Source organism: Rhizophagus irregularis, chromosome 4 (assembly GCF_026210795.1).
Source record: "Rhizophagus irregularis chromosome 4, complete sequence".
Taxonomy (NCBI): Eukaryota; Fungi; Glomeromycota; class Glomeromycetes; order Glomerales; family Glomeraceae; genus Rhizophagus; species Rhizophagus irregularis.
In genome coordinates, this window is record NC_089432.1 from 3418987 (window position 1) to 3440720 (window position 21734).

General features: G+C 26.3%; 4 protein-coding genes across 4 annotated transcripts; 2 read left to right on the forward strand and 2 right to left on the reverse strand.

The window, feature by feature from the left end:
- Nucleotides 1-1121: 1121 nt before the first annotated feature.
- On the forward strand, nucleotides 1122-3055 carry OCT59_024054 (uncharacterized protein; the record flags this gene model as incomplete). Its single annotated transcript, XM_066135139.1, has 7 exons — nucleotides 1122-1290; nucleotides 1353-1408; nucleotides 1477-1806; nucleotides 1884-1955; nucleotides 2018-2241; nucleotides 2317-2453; nucleotides 2541-3055. The coding sequence occupies 7 exons, from the start codon at nucleotides 1122-1124 to the stop codon at nucleotides 3053-3055; spliced, it is 1503 nt and encodes a 500-aa protein (XP_065991191.1).
- Nucleotides 3056-5777: 2722 nt separating this feature from the next.
- Nucleotides 5778-8547, reverse strand: OCT59_024055 (uncharacterized protein; the record flags this gene model as incomplete). Its single annotated transcript, XM_025324900.2, has 6 exons — nucleotides 5778-5896; nucleotides 5965-6142; nucleotides 6223-6398; nucleotides 6471-7962; nucleotides 8031-8104; nucleotides 8166-8547. 6 exons carry the CDS (start codon nucleotides 8545-8547, stop codon nucleotides 5778-5780), a joined length of 2421 nt encoding a protein of 806 aa, XP_025183778.2.
- Nucleotides 8548-9502: 955 nt separating this feature from the next.
- OCT59_024056 (uncharacterized protein) lies at nucleotides 9503-9972 on the forward strand (the record flags this gene model as incomplete). The annotated part of the gene is made up of 2 exons (XM_066135140.1): nucleotides 9503-9645; nucleotides 9771-9972. 2 exons carry the CDS (start codon nucleotides 9503-9505, stop codon nucleotides 9970-9972), a joined length of 345 nt encoding a protein of 114 aa, XP_065991192.1.
- A 1041-nt stretch (nucleotides 9973-11013) lies between these two features.
- OCT59_024057 (uncharacterized protein) lies at nucleotides 11014-13094 on the reverse strand (the record flags this gene model as incomplete). The annotated part of the gene is made up of 4 exons (XM_066135141.1): nucleotides 11014-11564; nucleotides 11658-12537; nucleotides 12769-12992; nucleotides 13061-13094. The coding sequence occupies 4 exons, from the start codon at nucleotides 13092-13094 to the stop codon at nucleotides 11014-11016; spliced, it is 1689 nt and encodes a 562-aa protein (XP_065991193.1).
- Between the last annotated feature and the right edge of the window lie 8640 nt (nucleotides 13095-21734).

Here is a 21734-nt window from a genome sequence, read left to right on the forward strand (position 1 = left end):
GCGTGTAGTTCGAATCGGTACTTTTTTTTTCGAATTACTAATTTTATTTTAATAAAATCAGTATTTAGTCTTATTGATGCCGGTAATTTAAAATAATTGAACACTAACGGTGTTTCTCTTCTTTTTTAAGGTTAAATTCAGTATTAGGATGATCATACTGCAGTCACGCTGATCTTTTTTATCAGATTGTTCTTAATCATTGTGTTGATATTAATAGTTAATTCTAACGGTATTTCTCTATTTAGGATCGGATGTCCAATTCGGGTTGGTACATTAATTGATTTATAGAACTTAAATAATTGGGGATGCTTTTTTACTGTGACTCATTATTTTCAAAATAATAAAATGCGACAAATTTAAAACAAACTGGTGTAGTTTAATAAAATTATAAATACATATTAAAAAAAAAATTTATTTTATTAAAACTTTTACAAATATCTCACGTAAATAAAATAAATAAAGCATAAAGAATTTTTTAATACAAACTACATGAATTAAACATATTAAAATTTAATATTTTTTAGGTCGGATTGACAAACAAAAATAATACCTGGTAAACAGTTTATCCCTATCCGCCCAATATACAAATATTGGCGATCGACCAGGCTAGTGTAACGTATTTTATCCAAGGGGTTTGGATTTTACGTAATGTGTCACTAGTTCCTGTAATCTGATTTATATTTAAAGTTTGAACTATAAATCTATAACATATAAGGCTAATAGCTAATTTATGTTATGACTTCGAAATGGTAAAGATGTCATGATTCACATATGACTTTATAAGATCATCTAATCTGATAAAATTTTAATTCTCCAAAATTATCATTGGTTAAGAATCTCTATTCTAAAAAAAAAAATTGGCATAAGACTTTAGTAAACATAATCGAACATAATAATAGACGTTACTAGGCATGATTGTGATATAAAAGATTTATAGACATATGACCTCAGATCGACACGCGATTCCCCAAACGATCCTATTAATAAGTGAAGATCATTACACGTATACAGTATACAGTATATCAATCCCCCTTTTTTTAAAAAAAAAATACATAAATACATAAATATAGCCAAAATGATTTCATTGAACCACTAGTTTCTATAATTCCACATACGAAGCTATGGCTACACGATCTTCATTGTCAAGTGAATTACCAGAGGAAAGAAGAATTAGTATTGATTCTAAGCACGAAGATAATGATAAAGCTTCATTAGAAGAAGTAACTTATGAAGAAGAAAGACCTTGGAAATATAAATTGATTGCTTTGTTATGCGTTTTATCTTTAGCTGGTAGGTATTTAAAGTAGAAAAAGCAATATGTTAATTGATGATTTAATTATTTTTTTTTCTAGTGGGAAGTCATTATGCCGCTCATACTCTTGACGCTTTAAAGTCAATCGTCAAGACAGTATGTATATCTTCTATATTGCTTTTCCCACAATCACATGATGTTAAATTATTCTCTTTAACTATAAGGAATTGGGCATTTCAAATTCAAAATATGGAATTATTCAATCAGCAGTGTCGTTGGTTAATACAATTCTGCCTATTTTCGGTGGTATATTTATTGATATATTTGGTACTTGGATTGGTTCCATATTGGCCACTTCTCTTATTGCTGTAGGAAATATATTTGTAGCATTATCAGCAAATTTGAGATCATTTGCTATGATGGTAATTGGTAGAACCTTATATGGAATTGGTAGTGGGACTATTGTTATAGTTCAAACAGCTATTTTAAGTCATTGGTTTAAAGGAAAAGGATTAGCCATTGCCGTAGGAACTCAAATTGCTGTGTCAAGACTGGTACGATATATTATTATTAATAATGCAAAGGTCAAAGTCGCACGTGGTAATTTAATTAACCTTTTTTTCTATCAAAGGCATCATTCCTGAGCAATCTGACGGTAGTCCCTATCTGGGAAAGTACAGGATTTTATGGATGGGCACTTTGGGTATGATGATTTTTAATTATTCAACTTAAATCTTTTGCTTATCCTTCTTTTTTATGATATAGTTTTCTGCGCTTCTTTGCGTTATTTCATTAATAATCAACATCATATACATTTTTTTGATGAAAATGCTCCATGACGAATTATCAAGACATGAAATGAAAAAGATAAAACAAAAGAAAAAATTTAGTCCTAAAAAATTATTAGTATTTCCTAATATTTTTTGGATCTTTGTTCTACTTGAATTTGGTTTGGGAAGTGCATGGACTTCATTTTTACATACTCAAACGTAAATAAGAGTATTTATTTCATTCATTTTTATGTATTAATTATAATAATGATTTGACTTGCATTTTAATTATAGGGAATTGATAAAAGTCAGATGGAATAGCACAGATAAATATGCTGCTTTTGCTTCTAGTATTGCCCAGTTTTTACCAATATTCGTTTCACCTTTCCTTGGACACTTTTTAGATCGTTTTGGAAATCGATCTCTAACATGTAAGAATTATCTTACTTCTCTAACAAAATTTATTATATACATTTAAATAATTATATAAATATCGTTCTTTCAACTGTTTGAACTAGTGATTATGTCCTCAATTTTTCTTACCATATCAATGTGTCTCCTTGGATTCGTAGAATTAACACCTATAGTAATAATTATGGGAACGATCTGTTTTTCAATTTCACTTTCATTAGGACCAGTAGTTTTATTGTCATCTATACCAATAATAATGCCGTTAGATTATGTTGGTACAGCATTAGGTATAGATAAATCAAGTTCAAATATTGGTTCAACAATTTATGATATACTTGTTGGAATATTACAAGATAAAGATGGAGGCAAATATGGAATGGTAATGCGATTTTATTTGGGTAATAGTGTATGTGTTATATTTATATCTATATTATTATATTTTGTATCAAAAAATTGGCGTAATGGTATTTTAGATATGAAAGAAGATGAAAGAAAAAGAAAACGTGCTATTGTTAAAGTTAAAGATTATAACAAACCTATAAAAATGAATTATTTTTATATCGCTATTTTTATTGCTTTATTAATTACAAGTTGGGTGTTATTCTTTAATTATATTAATTAAGATATGTATATATATAAGTATTAAATGTACTGTATATCAAAAAGTAAGTCTATCTATGATATTCTTTGTAACATTACAAATTTAAATTTTTCCCTAATATGTTATGTCAAATTCTTTTTTATATTTTTGTATTATTTTAAAAAGTTAATACATACAGTTAATAAAAAAAAAATTAGAAGGGAGGATTAATTTGCTGATTTGATATGTAATAGATTCAATGTAGGAATTTCTATAATAAAATGTTACATATTCTCAATAGTTTCACCATATTACTTTGCAGTTCATATTGCATGAAAGAGCATATTTAATCTTTTTATAGGAGTAGAAAATTTTTTTTTGCGTGATTTTTTACATTTATTTGAGATGATCATCTTTGAATCAAGTACTTTGGAATTTTCAATTAATAAGAATTTATGAATACAGGATGAGAAATTTTATGACTCATTTTTACTTTATGACTAGGAAATAGAAATATGTTGTGAGTCCAGAGATCCATTGTGTTCTGTTGTTTAATTTATAGTTTCAGAATGGTTTCGATTGTAAAATTTAGCGAATCAGGTAAAATAATTTATTTGAAGTGATTTATTATTTTATTAATAGTTTCTCATTTAATTAATCTAATTTTATTTAATCATTACTAATAATAGATCTTAATGAAAATTAATCAAGAAGAAGATAATTTGAATGATGAGATTTAAATTATAATAGTTTTTTTTTTGGGAATAGTCAGAATTTAAAAAGATAATAGTTAAAAATTTTTTATTTAACTTAGTTCACATTTTTATTTACCTTAGTATTATTATATCTTTGTGGGAATTTTTATGAAAGAATCAAATAAGCAAAAAAAAAGAAAAAATATTAAAAAAGAGACGCTCAACTTTGATTACAATCAAACTTTAGAAAGCGAAATGTTTTGACAAATATTCATTCTGATATCATGATAAAAATTAAATAAAAGTCTTAGTAGGTTAGATTGTCTTACTTATTAAACCATTAAGAAAGACTTAAAATTGATTGCAAAACAAACAAATAATTTTTAAATTTGTTATTAACTTTATATATATTTTTAAAAGTGATTTGTTTTTATATTTATTATTAATCCTTTTTTTATTTTTTTTATTCGAATAAGTTTTTAATTAAAGTTATTTAAAAACTTTAACTTGATCTATCTAAAATTATTTTTGAGGTGGGTTAAAATAAATCGTACATTTTCTTTCATGTGCAACTCGGTATCTGCAGTAATCACCGTAGAAAAATATAAGTTTCATTTATCATATAATTTCCATAAATTTAATAGAATATATGTTCACAATATTAAAGGACAAAAAATAATAAATTGATCGAAACTCGACCCAGTAAAAATTTTTAAAGAATTTTATTTCTCCTCTAAATAATATATTGACTTTGCTTAAAATTTCAGTACTAATTAGTTATTTCATGAATTTTATCATTTAAACACCTACAATATAAGAAAAATTGAACTAAATTGTTTATTATCATATTTGAGTATAAATTTGATAAATAGAAAAAAAAATGTAGACGTAACCACAGCGGTGTATAATGTCCACCAAATTAATTCTTTTTTCTCAATTAAGAATATGGCCAAATTTTTCATTTTTTGTTAATTTTTAAAAAAAAATTTTTTTTTTTTTACGTTTCATTAAGATAAGGTAATCTCCTTAATTAATTTTTATTCAGGAAATAACCACCAGGATTTGGATCATAAAAACTGGCTAAGTAATTTACCGAAAGATGAAGTCACATTAGTCACATTATTGATTGTGCTGATTAATATATATTTTCTATAAATATCACTATCTAATTTTGCAATTGAAACAAAAAAAAACTATTTATTACAGGTATGTAGTGAGTTTTACTTTCACAGAATAAAAATACCTTTGTAATATTAAGCCAATTTGGAATAAAATATAAAATATATATACTATTTTTTAAAAAAAAAGTTTAGTACAATAAATTTTAAATAAAATATTAAATCTGAGGAATGTTTACAATTGAAGAGGCTTTTAAGTTACTGGACATTTTAAAAGAGAATGATAGTAGGAATCAACAAATCGATTTTGTGTAACTAGGAGAAATTTGCTTTACAGATCATATCAATATTTTACTCATATTACATCGTATTAATAAAAATTTTTATGTATAACATTGATCATGATAAAATGTCATGGTTTTTTATATTCTAAAAGTTACATGACATCAGGCCAGTTATCCGTAATGTATTTTTCTCAAAAGATCAGCATAGATATAATAGATAAAGGCGTGTAGACTGAATAATTTATTTTGAAATAATAGAAAATAGATAGCTAAAAAAATTAGTGAGATAATTGCTCTCTTTAAACGTCCATTACTACATTATTTTTTTACTATCTCATTAGTTAGAGACAGCTCCAAATAAAAAAACGTGATTAATAAGAAAAATGTGCACGGTTAAATAATCAAAATAATTTTAAGTTATTTGTAAATTATGGTTTAAACCTAATTTATTTATATAATATTAGTTATAAATACAGATAATTGGAAAAAGTACAAAAGACAATGTTTAAAAAAAACTCAACAGCTTTCATTTTCTAGTATAATTAATAATAATTTGAATACAGAGTGATTATAATTATAGAAAATTTGTCCAGTTTATGTCATCAACTTCCAAGATTAAAAAGTAATCCTATCATACTTCAACTTTTTAAATTTCTCATCATCAATGTCAAGCCTTTCCGGGGTGTCCTTTGCGTTTAAGGCGTATATTATTTCTCTCTTCTTCATTGAAGCCAAGAATTGTGAGTGACTCAACAGGTGCAGAATTGAAATATATTTTTTCGTTTGCTATGTAAATGTAAAAGAACATTAGCAAACATTATAATCAAAAAGGAAATTCCAAATTACAAACATACCAGATGCAAATTGTGCACGACTCGCATATGTATATCCATAAAACTTTTGAAAGTTTTTCATAGACACTAATGCACTGTTTGGTTTATTATCTATAGACAGGTTGTTTTCTTTATTTGCATTCGTTAAGAATAATAAAACCCATTCTTTCACCTCAGCCTTATTCATAGCTTCAGCAACCTTATTATATGAGAAAGAGATTTGTTAATCAACAATTTTAACGATGCATGTGCACTTAATATATGAAGCAGTATTGTTACCTTTTCATACGTTTTATCGTATAATTCTTGGTTAACCTCCCCAGGCGCATTAAAAAATAAGCAACCAATATATCTCTTGATATTACCTTCCTTCAGTAAATCAAGGTCAATATAACCATTTCTTACTTCTGTCATGTTTTCATATTTCACTTGATTATTCTTGTAAGTTTTAGTAACTAAATTATATTAGAATGGGATTTGAGTCTGATGTGATTTGTTATTAGAAAAAAATCAGCAAAACATAATACCTGGGTATCGATGTAGTGATCTGTACAATTTGATATCTATAATTTTAGGTAAATCAACTTCAACATCTGGAAAACTAAGAGAGAAATCCGCACCTTTAAAAAGAGTCTTCAACTTAATCTGCTTATATCCTATTAAATGAAAGAGTCTGAGGCGTAATGCCCAGAACTTGGCATTAAAATCTTCAAAATTCTGCCATGGCTCATCATATCTTAACATCATGAATTTCAAATACATCATCCCATGGTCATCAGAACTTTCAACAATTGCACATACCCACACATAAGGTAAGCGAATAAGGTATTCTCCACGTTCTTCTGTTGGAACCAGGTTCACAACTCCCATTGAGCTAAGTTCCTGGTATGACATTGATATTTTGTTGAGCATGATCGTATCCATTTTTTTAACTGGAAAACCCAATATGGCCTTTGCAAGTGGTATTGTCAACCAATGTGAGTTTAGCTCAAGAGAATATTTATCTATAATTTTTTGTTTAACAAATTCCATGATTTTCTTGATATTCACGTTATGAACAGCTGTTTCTATTTTCTCTTCCTTTGACATTTTTTCTGTTTTTAGTTTTTTGTGTTCTGCTGCAAATTTTTGTGCAAAATACTCATAGTAATACTCCAATGTTCTCACATGTCCTCCAATATCACAAATACTTATTCGAAAATAAGGATGCAGTCTGACATATTTATCATCAAATAAATTCATTTTCATACCAATTCTGATTGCATCATCATCATTAAGTAAGCGTAGTGGGAGGGGAAGTATTTCATGCATAGAACCTGAAATATAATCATATAAGTGTTCTTCAATTGTTCCAGCGAGAATAGGAATGAAATAAATGTTTGGAGGTGGACGACACATAACTCCTCCAATTGCGTTAATAAGTTCCTTACAGATGCCTTTTTCGGTATCATGCAATTTGTTGAACTCGTCAATGCCAAGAACCAGGACAAGCAGAGGATTAGAATTTATTTCTTGTTTCTTTTGTATAATAACATCAGCATAAATAATTCGGAGAGCAGTGCTCAGGGTAAAGCTTGAAATATTCGAATAATTATAGCAGTGTGATTGAAAATGAGAAAATTCTAAACTGCCATAGTTATGATTAGGTCGAAAGTACTCATATAGAATACGAATTGCAAGTGATGCCTCAGCACCAAAATTTACATCCATAGTTCCAGCAGGGGATCCATTCCCGTAGGTGGTGTTTATGACAGTCATATTGGTGAAAGCCTTCCGTATTTCTTCATCGTCAGACTCATTAGCATATTGACCGAGCAATCGTTCAACTTCATCCAGAAATCTGCTCTTTCCAACTCCAGGTCCACCCACTAAGATAGGAATTGGATGAAGGCCTTTGTCACTTACATTACGATATTTAAATCGGGCTTCAATTCCAGCTATCACTGTGCCTTTCCAAAGGGCTTTAATAGTGTCATCTCTTTGAAGAAACTTGAAGTCTTTGCCATAAGTTTTAACGAGCTGAAAAAGTCAATTCAATTTAGTCAGAGAAGCTAAAGACACATTATTAAAAAGAGAATAAAGCTTACTAGGTTTCGGCCACGGTTTGGTTTGAATTGTTTTATCCACTCGTAGACAGAAGAATCATCATTCCAATAAGGTTCTAAAAACCAATAATAAGTAAGAGATTTGTTATAAAATTTCTTTGACATTAATACACTTACCAGCAGCAGTGGGCAATTGTACGATGACGTGAATGTTCTCATCTACAAGCGATTGTTCCAAAAAAAGTTTCTTAACTAAGAGGATGGGTACCAACTTCTTGCCTCCAAGCTCTTTTTTAATATCATCTTCAGTAGTAACATGTTTAAGCTTGTTTTCATCATTGTAAGCGATGTTAACCTTCCAAAGATCCATAATGTCAGAATCATTAATTCCTAACGTAGCTTTTTTCTTATTCCAAATAAGGAACTTGAGGTCTGAAATCCTTAAATTGTTAATATTGATCAAAGAACCACAAATATCGCTATCATTAGCAATGTTAACCACAAAAGTATCATCAAAAGAAGTCTTTCCTAGGCATAAACAATTTATTGACACCATCATTTGTGTAAAGCGATTTATAGAAAGAAGTGTTTTTTAGTGAGAGAGAAATTTTGAGACTCGACCTGGCAAAAAATAGAAGTGATCCGATCTTAACCACGAAAATGCGAAAAATATCAGTTTTTGCTATAAACAAAAATATAATTGTTTAAAAATATATATTGATCAGACTCTTATCAGTAATCATGTACTTCGAAAAAAAAAGAATTTATCTAGAATGAGTATTCATCATATCGTGAGTATTCATCATATCGTGAGTATTCATCATATCGTGAGTATTCATCATATCGTGAGTACTTATTAAAAAAAAAAGTGAATTACTGTTAAACAATTTTTTAGTCATATGGTGACCGTATTTGACTAAGTGTCAGTTTTCAAGTTTTCAATTCCTTTAATTTGGTTCAGAAGATGCTGCTTAAACCATTAGACCATATTTAACTAAGCGTGGGGACAAGGTCTTAAGTCAAGATAAATTACTGATTGTGTGTGAATTTAGGTTTAACACAAGATAATTACTGATTGTACTATCAACTTAATGTGAATTTAGCTTTAAGCCAATTTTGGCATTTACTACGTAATACATATTTGCAACTCAAACTTCTAAACTAATTCAACTTTGAAACTAATAGAAATTAGTTCAAAACTAATTTAAAAGATTTAAATATGATTTAAAATTAATTTAAAACTAATTTGAAAGTCCAAAATTAATTTAAAATTAGACTTTACTGTGTCTTTAATAAAATAAAAAATTTAAATATTTTATTTATAAGGCGGCACAAAGTAAATAAATTAGTTCGAGGTTCCTCTCCAGTTCCTGGGGTTGAATTCACTCACATCGGCTAGTTTAGTCTCATTTTTGTAATTTGTGCTCTGTAAAGTCGTAATTTTGTTATTGTTTGAGAGTGTTTTTTTATAGCAGGTATAATATTTTCCCAACTCACATAATCAAAGGCTGATAATGTCAAATCTTTTAAATTATTTTGTAAAAAGAATCAATTCTTTTATTGTAAATTATGACATATTTGATACAATTGATGAAAAAAAATTAGAAGGAAGATTTGAACTGCAATATAACTCTGAAAGATCTTTTGCTCCAGAAAAGTAAGTAAAAGAAAAATTAATTAAATTAATAGTGTATTGATTACAGTAATAGTTCAATTTTTCAAAATTTGATTCATAAACATTTTAATAATTTCATTTGTAACTAAACAATTTACATTTGATAGTTCATTTTTAAGGACGTCTTCAACAATTACATTAATCCTACAAATTGAAAGGACTTTGCAAAATGATGCACAATTAAATAGTGGTGGTTTTGATGTAGGTGTTGAAAGGAAAATTTCATTCTTATATAAGATTTTTCTTGATTCATTGGGAAAACAAGAAACTAATGTAATAATTTTGCATTCATTGGAAAAAAGAGAGTGAGATCTATCTAAATGAACTAAAAATCATGAATTGAGTTACTGCTTGATGAATAAATGCATTCAAAATATTTATTATATTTGATCCTAAATTAGAGTGTATTTCACCTTTTAAAATAATGCAAAAATTATTTGTTTAGAATATACACACAGAGAAAATAATGCCACATCACTAATATTAAAATTTATCATAAAATTTCTTAATTACCAACAAAGCTTTTCATAAAATCTAGTTAAAAAAGTTTTATGACATTTTTGTTAAAAATTATCATGCTCATCCACATAAATGAAACGTTTAAAGTGTAGTCAATTACAGGAGTATATTAATATAACATGTCAGTTGTCACACTCTTAGCGTTTCCGGTACAGTTTTTCAGAATAAATATATGGAGTTGTATTAATTAAGGGAGAGTATTATTAATTGATCGTTCATATATTCAAAATGTCCAAATCATAAGTTTCATAATTCCAATTTTCAGTAAATATGGACTCCTGTAATAAAACTTACATGGTTAGAAGCCACAGTTCTGAACCTTTATTTTTTAACCTAAAATATTTCTTTATTTAAAAAAATTGCCAAGAAATCTTGAAGCTTAAAAAAGCTGGTGAATGTTATTGTTTTTGGCAAATGGCTAGTTGCGGCTAATTCCCAGTAAATCATTTTGCCGATATAAGCAGTTTTTTGTTTTGCCGATCATATACGGGACAATTTTTTATAAGGAAGGCCACATGCCGTCTATCTTTATAGAGTTACCGGGTGAAATATTACATGATATGATATAAATTGATTAAAAATTATGTTATATGACGCATGATTCTGATGACTTGTCATTTAAAGCAAAAATATTAAAATAATAATTAAATTTATATCTTTATTAGTAATTTTATTTAGTAATTATTTATATATATAAAAGATAAAATATAATATAAATGTAATTTTGGTAAAAATTTATTATACTTACTATATTAAATATGTTCATACCATTATATAAAATCAATTTTATCTACCAATACTTATTTCTTTTCTAATATTATTAAATATACTTTAAATTTTGTTATAATTATAATTAGATATTACTTCTTCAATAGGTTTCCATAAAATACGACGAAAACCAATCACTAAAATAACAAATCCTTTTAATTTATTAGGATTTGATTTAATTATTTCAATACGTTCATCAAATACTCCTGAACTAGAATAATTAGCAACTTTTCCTTTTGAAATTGTATTCATATATGATTTTAATTGACTTATACCATTATTTAATATTTCACCTATAGTTGTCTGATTAGTTTTTTTCAATTCTTTTGACCAATATGTATATGATCTTTTTAATAAAATTTCTTCATTTTCTTTTTCAAGAATTTTATCTAAATTTTCTAATTCATTTGCACCAAATTCAACTTTTTGATTTTTTATCGAACCAACTAATGAAATATATTTTAATTCTAAACTAATATAATTATCTCCTAATCTTTTTAAAACAAAAATATCTGAATAACCAAAGCGACCTGATCCTTTTAATTTTTTGCCATTCATTACTAATGAAAGTTCTGGAATGCGATATTTTAATGGCAAAAGACTTTCAACAATTGCTCAAAGCATAGATTCATTTGCCAAAGATAAAGACATTTTTGATCTTGTTAATAGAAAAGTTTTTAAAATTTCAATAAAAGGTATAATATTACCTATAACAAGATCTTCATATGCTGAAGTAATAAGAAGTGCATCATTAACAACCTGTCTATACATTAAATTATCCTTATTTTGTTCTAAAATTTGAATTTGTTTCTTCCAGGTTCTATCAGTATCTTCAGTATCATTTTCTCTTACTCTTTTTAATTCATTTGTTTGTTTACCTTGAAGAACAAGTTTTTCATTCCATTTTTTATTAAAAATACATTCTAATGTTTTACCTGATCTATATATTTCACTTTCAACATCATTATATGTATAACAATTGCAAAATATTAAACGAATATCCTTTTCAAATTCTTCTAAACTTATATATTGATTATTTTTTAATTTTAAATTTATAGTAAATAAATCCATGGGATTTTTTATAGCCTTATTTTTAACATCCTTTTCAACATATTTATAGAATAAATTAGCATAAGATTTGTTTTCAAGTTCATGAAGTATATCATAACAAAAGTCAGTAAATTGAAATTTCTTTTTAGGCAAAACTGATTGTGAAATTTCAGAAAGATTTTTAACAGGAATTTTAACTGTTATTTTTGAAAGTAATACATCTGCTTGTGAAGTTTCAGCAAGTATTATATTTTCCTTTTCACATTCCTTATTAACTTGTAAATCTGGTTGTAAAGGTTCAGAAAGATTTTTAATAGAGTCTTTACATGTCTTTTTTGAAAGTGATGTTGCTGGTTGAGAAATTTCAGCAAGTACTAGATTCTTCTTATCACATTCCTTAATAACTTCTTGCTTATTTTTAGGTAAATCTGATTGTGAAGTTTCAGGAAGATTTTTCTTCTTTTTATCAAATTCTTTAATAATTTCTTGCCAGAATATTTGTAATTCTTTTTTACGTTGTAAATGTTCTGTTTTTATCTGTAATAAGAAGAAATTGTTAATAGTGCACAATTTTTTATTTAGTAGTAAAGAAGGTACATAGCGAGTTCCTCCTCCAAAACAAGCAGACTTTACTAAACAACAAAGCAAGGGCGCCTGAAATGAGAGCTTGGGTTGGTTACCAAACGAACGAAGACAGTAATTCTCATTAAGTGACTACGAGGAGTTTTAAGAGTTACCCACACTTTGCAAAATAAAAAATAAACGCACCTTATCCTTTACTGCAACAAAAATATCTGGTTCAAATAAGTTTTTGACTTCATTTAAAAATCGCTTGTACCAGGTAATGTTAAAATATTGCCATTTGTCCAAGTTCAATGCTAATGAAGAGTTAGTTGGTAAATTTAGTGAAGAAATAATAATATCTCGGTTAAGATTCAAAAATCTGTGGTAAGTTGGATAATTTTTTGATTCAATTAAATAAGTAACAAGAGCTAATAATAGTCAATGAGTTAGTTAGAGGCTCTTTGTTAAATATTTAGAATTTTAGATTGATTCTTACCATCATATCCGATATAATTTTCAGTTATATTCATGATTCATTAACTTATGATGAAAAAAAAATATATTTATGACAAATGAATATGTATTAATATTATTAATAAACTTGATTATTATAATAATGAAAAATTTAAAAAAAATATTAATTTTAACAATATTGTATTTTAAAAATATTATATTTGAAAAAAGCAAAGCAGTAAAATCAAAGTTGAGAAATTAGGGATTTATATATAAAAAAATCACACGAAAAAGCACTACCAAATACTCAGCTTTTGTCATTATTACAAAAGATTATAAACTTCATATGTGATCCTTTTAAGAATGAATAAATATGGCTCATATTGCATAAAATAGAATTTTAATATAACATTTTTTTATATTAATCTAGAACAAACTAGTGAAAAAATAAGTATCATGATGTATTTAAGATACGATGTGATCCATGTAAGAATGAATAAATATGGTCACATTGCAGAAATAGAATCGTAATTTAACAATTTATAAGTAAATAAGTATCATATTGTACAATGTACACGTTTTTTTATTAAATTAATCATGAGTAACATATATATAACATGTATACCAGATGATTTAATCATGAGTAACTTATATACAACATGTATATATTGTCGATCTTGATAAGATATTGAGCGTAACAAATTTTAGTTCATAATTATATTCTTTAATTTCAATTGTTACGTATTAAAATTTTTTTTAATTTCAAGTTGACGAAATATGGAAAAATGACTTAATATCCGTGCTTATTTACTTAATAAAGTATTAATTCTTTTTAATAAAGTGATATTATTAGCAAGTTATTATCGCTAAGAGTAACATTAAGGTAAGCGGTTTTTTCTAAATTCGTTTTTAACTTTGCTTTATTTCTATAATTTAACTAAAACTTTCATGAAATTTTTTTTTTCGTAGTATAACATAGTTAACGTACTTTTAAACGTAACACTCGTTTTATCAAAATTTTAGTGACTGCAGACAGACAACCGGGACATCACCACGTGATCTAAACGTCACTAAGTAGTAATATGGAAACAAAGGAAAATCTAGTTCTAAGAAATTATAATTTATGTTTTACTGAGTTCAATTCTAAACCAAGTTATCAATAAGATTTAATGTATTACTAATTATTTTTGAGAATATTTGGAATAACATTTTGTTTAATAAACATTAATATTATTTTTTCTTTGTAATCTAATTAAGCAGAAAAATCATTTTTAAAATAATAAGAACGAGCACGTAAAATAACAAAATGTGCACGAAATTCTTCTATATTTTGATTTTCACCGACTTGATTAATAACGTTATAATCAGTATCATTTGATAATAAGATTAGAATGAAAAGTTAAATAAAAAATTCAAACGATGACACACTATTTAGTATTTAGGTTACACAAGTAGTACTGGAACAAACTTCCTGAATTGCATTATTATTACGTTCTTAAATTTATAAAATCAAATTTTTTTTAAAAAAAATCTCTTTATTAAACATCAAGTTCTATACGGATTTCCCACTGTTGGCCAGATTTAAAATACAATTTTCACGCACCATACTGATTATACATATGTAATACTAGCCTCAACTATTTTGACTCTTTTGTTGACTTTTCTTCTTATTTTCTTTTTTATTTGAACCATGGATTTCAAATTAAGTCTAGTTAAATTATCAAAACTAAAAGTAATACTCGCGTTTTAAAGATTTTCTCATTTCTTTTCCAGAAAAAAAATATTTTCATTTTCCTAATTTTATAATTAAATTACATTATAAATAGAACTATTCATAAATGAACCATGGAATAAAATTAATACATCCGTATAAATTTTAATAATAATTTTAAAACAAATGCAAACTTTAAATTCTGCATGTGTTACTTACTTAATTAAAACTATTCTATAATCCCATAATGCAGGATCACCTCTTTCAGTTATCATTCCTCAAGGGATGTAATGCACTTTCTGTTAACTCCGCACGTATCGAGTTAAATTGACTCGAGTCGAGTTTAATGAAAATTATATGAACCCGTCGGGTACTCGAATTAGGGTCGTTTCTTTGACTTTGGTTAGCTCAAGATGACTCAAGTTAGACAATTATATTAAAAAATATTTAGTAATTAGAACTTAATAAATTTATTACAGTATGATGTATAAACAACACAAATCACGCATAAATGTGTTTGAAATCCTGGAATTTGCAAAGTATAGAAGGAATAAATCCATCAATTTTAAAAAGATATTTTGGTCATTATCTTAATTAAATTGTAAATTTAAATTTATTATGATCAATTTTATTTATCCATCAATATATAATAATATTAAAAACAAATATATTTTTATATAATTTCGATTAATGAGTCCAAAGTTTCCAAAATGATCGACCTGAATATTCATTCGAGTTGAGTTACAGTTGGATAACATGATTTGAGTTCAAATATCCCTTTAAACCTAATCCGACTCGACCCATGCGGAACTCATGCGGAGCACTACATGGAATATCATTAAAATGTGAATGATTTGGTACGACTATATATAATCACATTAATTATACTGTAAATAAAATTTTATATGTCAGAATTAAGTCAATTTTTCGGCATCAAGCAAGAAACGGTCATATTTCAAAAGTGAATTTATTTTCTAATGTCAAATGTAGATTTTTGCAAAAAAATAATTAAATATTACCAAAATTATTTAAAAATATTAATAGATGATATTAATTTTACAATAAAACATTTAATATTTGTGGAATATTTTTTAGAAATAATTTATACATAATCAATAAAAAATATTAATTGTTAAAATTTTGCAAAATTTATATTAATATTAATAATTAAAAATATCAATTTTTTCATTAATTTTTGCGAAGTATCTTAAAAAAACTTTATTAAATAAAAACACGAAATTAAATATTAGAATTGTGCGACGCGTGATTTGTCTGCGCCTGATCTATTTCATGTTCATAATGGCTAAAAACTATGGCAAGCCGAGCTGGACTAAACTATCAGGCATTGGGCGGGTGAAAAATCAAGCATGGATTGACAAAATGTTACACCGTGCCTGATATTTTACCTGTTCATGCTTGATATTCATCTGTCCGTGCTTGATATTTATCTGTACGTGTTTGATATTTTTATCTGTTCATGCTTGATGTTTATCTATCACGTGCTTGATATTTTTATCTGTTCATGCTTGATGTTTATCTGTACGTGCTTGATGTTTTATCTGTACGTGTTTGATGTTTTATCTGTACGTGCTTGATATTTATCTGTACGTGCTTGATGGTTTTATCTGTACGTGCTTGATATTTATCTGTACGTGCTTGATGGTTTTATCTGTACGTGCTTGATGGTTTTATCTGACCATGCTTGACATTTTTATCCGTCCGTGCTTTATGTTTTTATCCGTCTGTGCTTGATATTTTTGTCCGTCTGTGCTTGATGTTTTTGTCCAACTGTGTTTGATTTAATCCAACTATGTTTGATAATTTTATCTTTAGTTTCTTTGTCAGCACAGGGTTGATATATTGTCGGTCACATGTTTTTAAGTTTAGCGTAGTTTTAAAAAAAATTTTTTTTTGAATTGGCTTTTTTTTATAAACAAATTTTGTAGAGAATTTTTATTTTTAATATAGGCAAAGGCTTTGTTTGGTAGAACTTCTTTGGGAATTTTTTAATAAGATTTTTTTTGATAAAAAATTTCGTTAGAAAATTTTTTTCATTGATAGAGACATTTCTGAGTTTTTTTCTTTTATGATAATTTCGGAGAATTTTTTTTAATAAGATTTTTTTTTGACATATACTTAATTTGTTGGAACAATTTTTTTTTTTAACAGGAGAGATTTTTTTTTTTTGATAGAGAATTAATTGAGAATTTTTTTTTTTGTAGAAAATTATTTGAAGAATTTTTTTAATAGGGAAGATTTTTTTTTTGATAGATAATTTCGTTACTAGAAAATTTTTTTAACAAGTGAGATTTTTTTTGATAGAGAATTTCGTTAAGAATTTTTTTTTAATAGGAGGGAGTTTTCCTTGATAAAGAATTCTTTTGGGAATTTTTTTTAATAGTATTTTTGACGGAGAATTTTATTAGAGAATTTTTTTTTTTTTTGATAAAAATTTCATCATAGAATTTTTTTTTTAATAGGTAAGATTTTTTTTTTTTTGATAGGATCATTTCGTTAATAATTTTTTTAACAGGAGATTTTTTTTTTTTGATAGAAAATTTCGGTAAAGAATTTTTTTTTTAATAGGAAGGAAGTTTTTTTTTTATAGAAATTCTTTTGAGAACTTTTTTTAATAGGTAAGAATCTTTGAATTTTTTTTTAATAGGGAAAATGTATTTTTTGATGGAAGATTTTCGTTAGAAATTTTTCTTAATCAGGGATATTTTTTTTGATTGAGAATTTCATTAGAGAATTGTTGGTTGAAAAGCCTTTTTATTTTTTTGATGGAGAATTTTGTTAGAAGTCTCAATAGAAAATTTTATTGAAAATAGTTTTTTTTTAATAAGGGTATCGAGAATTTTGGCTTGAAATTTTTTTTTTTAATAAAGAATTTCATTAGAGATCTTTTTTTTTATAAAAAATTGATTGAAAATTTATTGGAAAATTTTTTATTAAATTTTACAATTTTAATAAATTTTTACTCCTCTTCATCTTCCCATCACTTCTTTTAATCTTCCATCGCTCCTTTTCGTCTCCCATCATTTCTTTTCATCTCCCATCACTCCTCTTCGTCTCCTATCACTCCTTTTTGTCTCCCATCACTCTTTTTCATCTCCCATCGCTCCCTTTCGTCTCCTATCACTTCTCTTAATCTTCTCATCACTTCTTTTCGTCTCCCATCACTCCTCTTAATCTTCCCATCACTTCTTTTCGTCACTCATCACTCCTCTTAATCTTCTCATCACTTCTTTTCGTCTCCCATCACTCCTTTCTATCTCCCATCACTCCTCTTCATCACCCATCACACCTCTTTGTCTCCCATTACTTCTTTTCGTCTCCCATCACTCCTCTTCGTCTTTTATCACTTCTTTTTGTCTTTCATCACTCCTCTTAATCTTCCCATCACTTCTTTTTTTTTATCTCCCATCACTCCTCTTTGTCACCCATCACTTCTTTTTGTCTTCCATCACTCCTTTTCATCTCTCATCATGTCCTATTTCTCCTTTTGGTTCCTATCACTTCTCATTACTCTTTTTTACTCCCTTTCATCTTCTATTACTTTACTAAAAATGGCCAATTTTTTGAAATGATTTTATAATAATTTTAAAATACTACAAAAATACATTTAATACATCAAAATGTTTTTATTATATTTTTGCTATTATTTTGTAATTATATTGTATCTAGGTCTATAAAAATAACTCAAAATAATATCACAATAATTTTTTAATGTTTTTTGTTATTATTTTATTATTATAATATAATTAACTTTGATATTATTTTAATATTTTAATCTCAAAAATACCTTAAATATATCTTGATATATTTTAAAAATTTTACAAAATAATTGCACAATTGTTTTGAAAGCCATTGTATCTAGGTCTATAAAAATATTTCAAAAAATTGGCCATTTTTAGTAAAGTACTTTCCATTACTCCATTGTTATTTTATTCTTTTTTCCTTGATCATTGTAATTTACTTATCTTTTTTATTTATTGTTATTATTTCTTTTATTTGTACATTTCAATAAAAATAAATATGGTGATTTTATTCTTTAAAATCGTAAATTTGGCTTAAATTTTAATATTTGTAAATAAAATTTCATTAAATAAGATTATTTTGAATAAATATGTTTGCAGAAAAAATTTTTTAAAAAAATATCTTTTTAATAATAACCGATCAAAAATTAGATACATATTTGAAAAAAAAAACCCAGGCGATGATCGCCCAGGCGACATTTAGCAATCCCAATTTATATATATTAAAAGTATTTAAAATAGTAGATTTTCAAAAATGTTTTTATGCCAATTAATGATAAAAAGAAGAAACACTGCAAACAAATTTCTGCTATATACTTTTCTTAAAGTTAACATTATTAACTTTTTAATTTATGTCAGCTCATGCGGAGCTTTACTAGTATATAAAATTTGCTTAATTTACTATGCTACTTAGGATTCTATCATAGTTTTTTTTAATTTTATCTTAATCTTATTAATGTAATTTAGTGTTTTTTTAATTTTATAAAAAAAGATCTCTAATGAAATTCTTTATTAAAAAAAAAATTTCAAGCCAAAATTTTCGATACCCTTATTAAAAAAAAAACTATTTTCAATAAAATTTTCTAGAGACTTCTAACAAAATTCTCCATCAAAAAAATAAAAAAACTTTTCAACCAACAATTCTCTAATGAAATTCTCAATCAAAAAAAAATATCCCTGATTAAGAAAAATTTCTAACGAAAATCTTCCATCAAAAAATACATTTTCCCTATTAAAAAAAAAATTCTTTACCGAAATTTTCTATCAAAAAAAAAATCTCCTGTTAAAAAAATTATTAAAGAAATGATCTATCAAAAAAAAAAATCTCTCCTGTTAAAAAAATTATTAACGAAATGATCTATCAAAAAAAAAAAATCTTACCTATTAAAAAAAAAATTCTATGATGAAATTTCTATCAAAAAAAAAAAAAAATTCTCTAATAAAATTCTCCATCAAAAAATACTTTTCACTTATTAAAAAAAATTCCCAAAAGAATTCTTTATCAAGGAAAACTCCCTCCTATTAAAAAAAAATTCTTAACGAAATTCTCTATCAAAAAAAATCTCACTTGTTAAAAAAATTTTCTAGTAACGAAATTATCTATCAAAAAAAAAATCTTCCCTATTAAAAAAATTCTTCAAATAATTTTCTACAAAAAAAAAAATTCTCAATTAATTCTCTATCAAAAAAAAAAAATCTCTCCTGTTAAAAAAAAAATTGTTCCAACAAATTAAGTATATGTCAAAAAAAAATCTTATTAAAAAAAATTCTCCGAAATTATCATAAAAGAAAAAAACTCAGAAATGTCTCTATCAATGAAAAAAATTTTCTAACGAAATTTTTTATCAAAAAAAATCTTATTAAAAAATTCCCAAAGAAGTTCTACCAAACAAAGCCTTTGCCTATATTAAAAATAAAAATTCTCTACAAAATTTGTTTATAAAAAAAAGCCAATTCAAAAAAAAAATTTTTTTTAAAACTACGCTAAACTTAAAAACATGTGACCGACAATATATCAACCCTGTGCTGACAAAGAAACTAAAGATAAAATTATCAAACATAGTTGGATTAAATCAAACACAGTTGGACAAAAACATCAAGCACAGACGGACAAAAATATCAAGCACAGACGGATAAAAACATAAAGCACGGACGGATAAAAATGTCAAGCATGGTCAGATAAAACCATCAAGCACGTACAGATAAAACCATCAAGCACGTACAGATAAATATCAAGCACGTACAGATAAAACCATCAAGCACGTACAGATAAATATCAAGCACGTACAGATAAAACATCAAACACGTACAGATAAAACATCAAGCACGTACAGATAAACATCAAGCATGAACAGATAAAAATATCAAGCACGTGATAGATAAACATCAAGCATGAACAGATAAAAATATCAAACACGTACAGATAAATATCAAGCACGGACAGATGAATATCAAGCATGAACAGGTAAAATATCAGGCACGGTGTAACATTTTGTCAATCCATGCTTGATTTTTCACCCGCCCAATGCCTGATAGTTTAGTCCAGCTCGGCTTGCCATAAAAAACGTTTTATTATTTGCTGTATTACGTCACAACAAGCTACTATCGTTGATGGTTTATTATAATGAATTACTTTATTTAGTTAACCACAAAAAATAATCATGAAAAAATAAACTATACTAAATATATGATGCATTAGTATCTGTAATATCTGTAATTAAATAAATAAATTTCTGATGTTTTTTATCAACTTCATTTAAAACATTGTATCACCTAGAAAAATTACATTTAAGAAAGAAGTTACAACCGTACAAGCTGGTAGAATGCAAAACAGAATCTTGTCTTATTGTTTAAAAAATTGCAAAATTTCTTTTAATAAATAATTGTTAAAAAATAATTAATTAAATAGAGTCCATTCAAGACACTTTTTATTGTTTAAAAAAATTATGAAACTATAGTATGACCGAAATTGAAAATGAAAATGAAATTAAAACAGTTTTACTTCAAAATATTTTCTTGATTTTTTTTCATGTTTTGGCTGGATCAGTACTTCCACAGGAAGCACTTTTTAAAGATGATATATTCAAAGTTGAAACTTCGAAGACTTTAAATTCTTATTTAATAGATTTCCACAAATTTATCATTTCATTGTATTAAAGTAAAAAGTTTGTAATGTATTTACTGTTAATGAATTTTATCCTACAATCAATACTGCCCAAGAATCTGGAAATTTATTTCTTCATTAATAAATCTATTTGGTGTTTCAAAAACTTCCGTAAAAAAGGCTGATATCCCCCAATGTGTGTGGTGCCTGCACAATCCGCGGATAATTATTCGGACATCTCGATTATTAAACATAATTCGGGCCAAATTCTGTAGTGCCGACCGGAACTACAGTAACTATAGACACGTGCTTGATCTAGGATAAAAAGTTTATCCGGACCGTAAATGATAGTTTGTTGACGTAT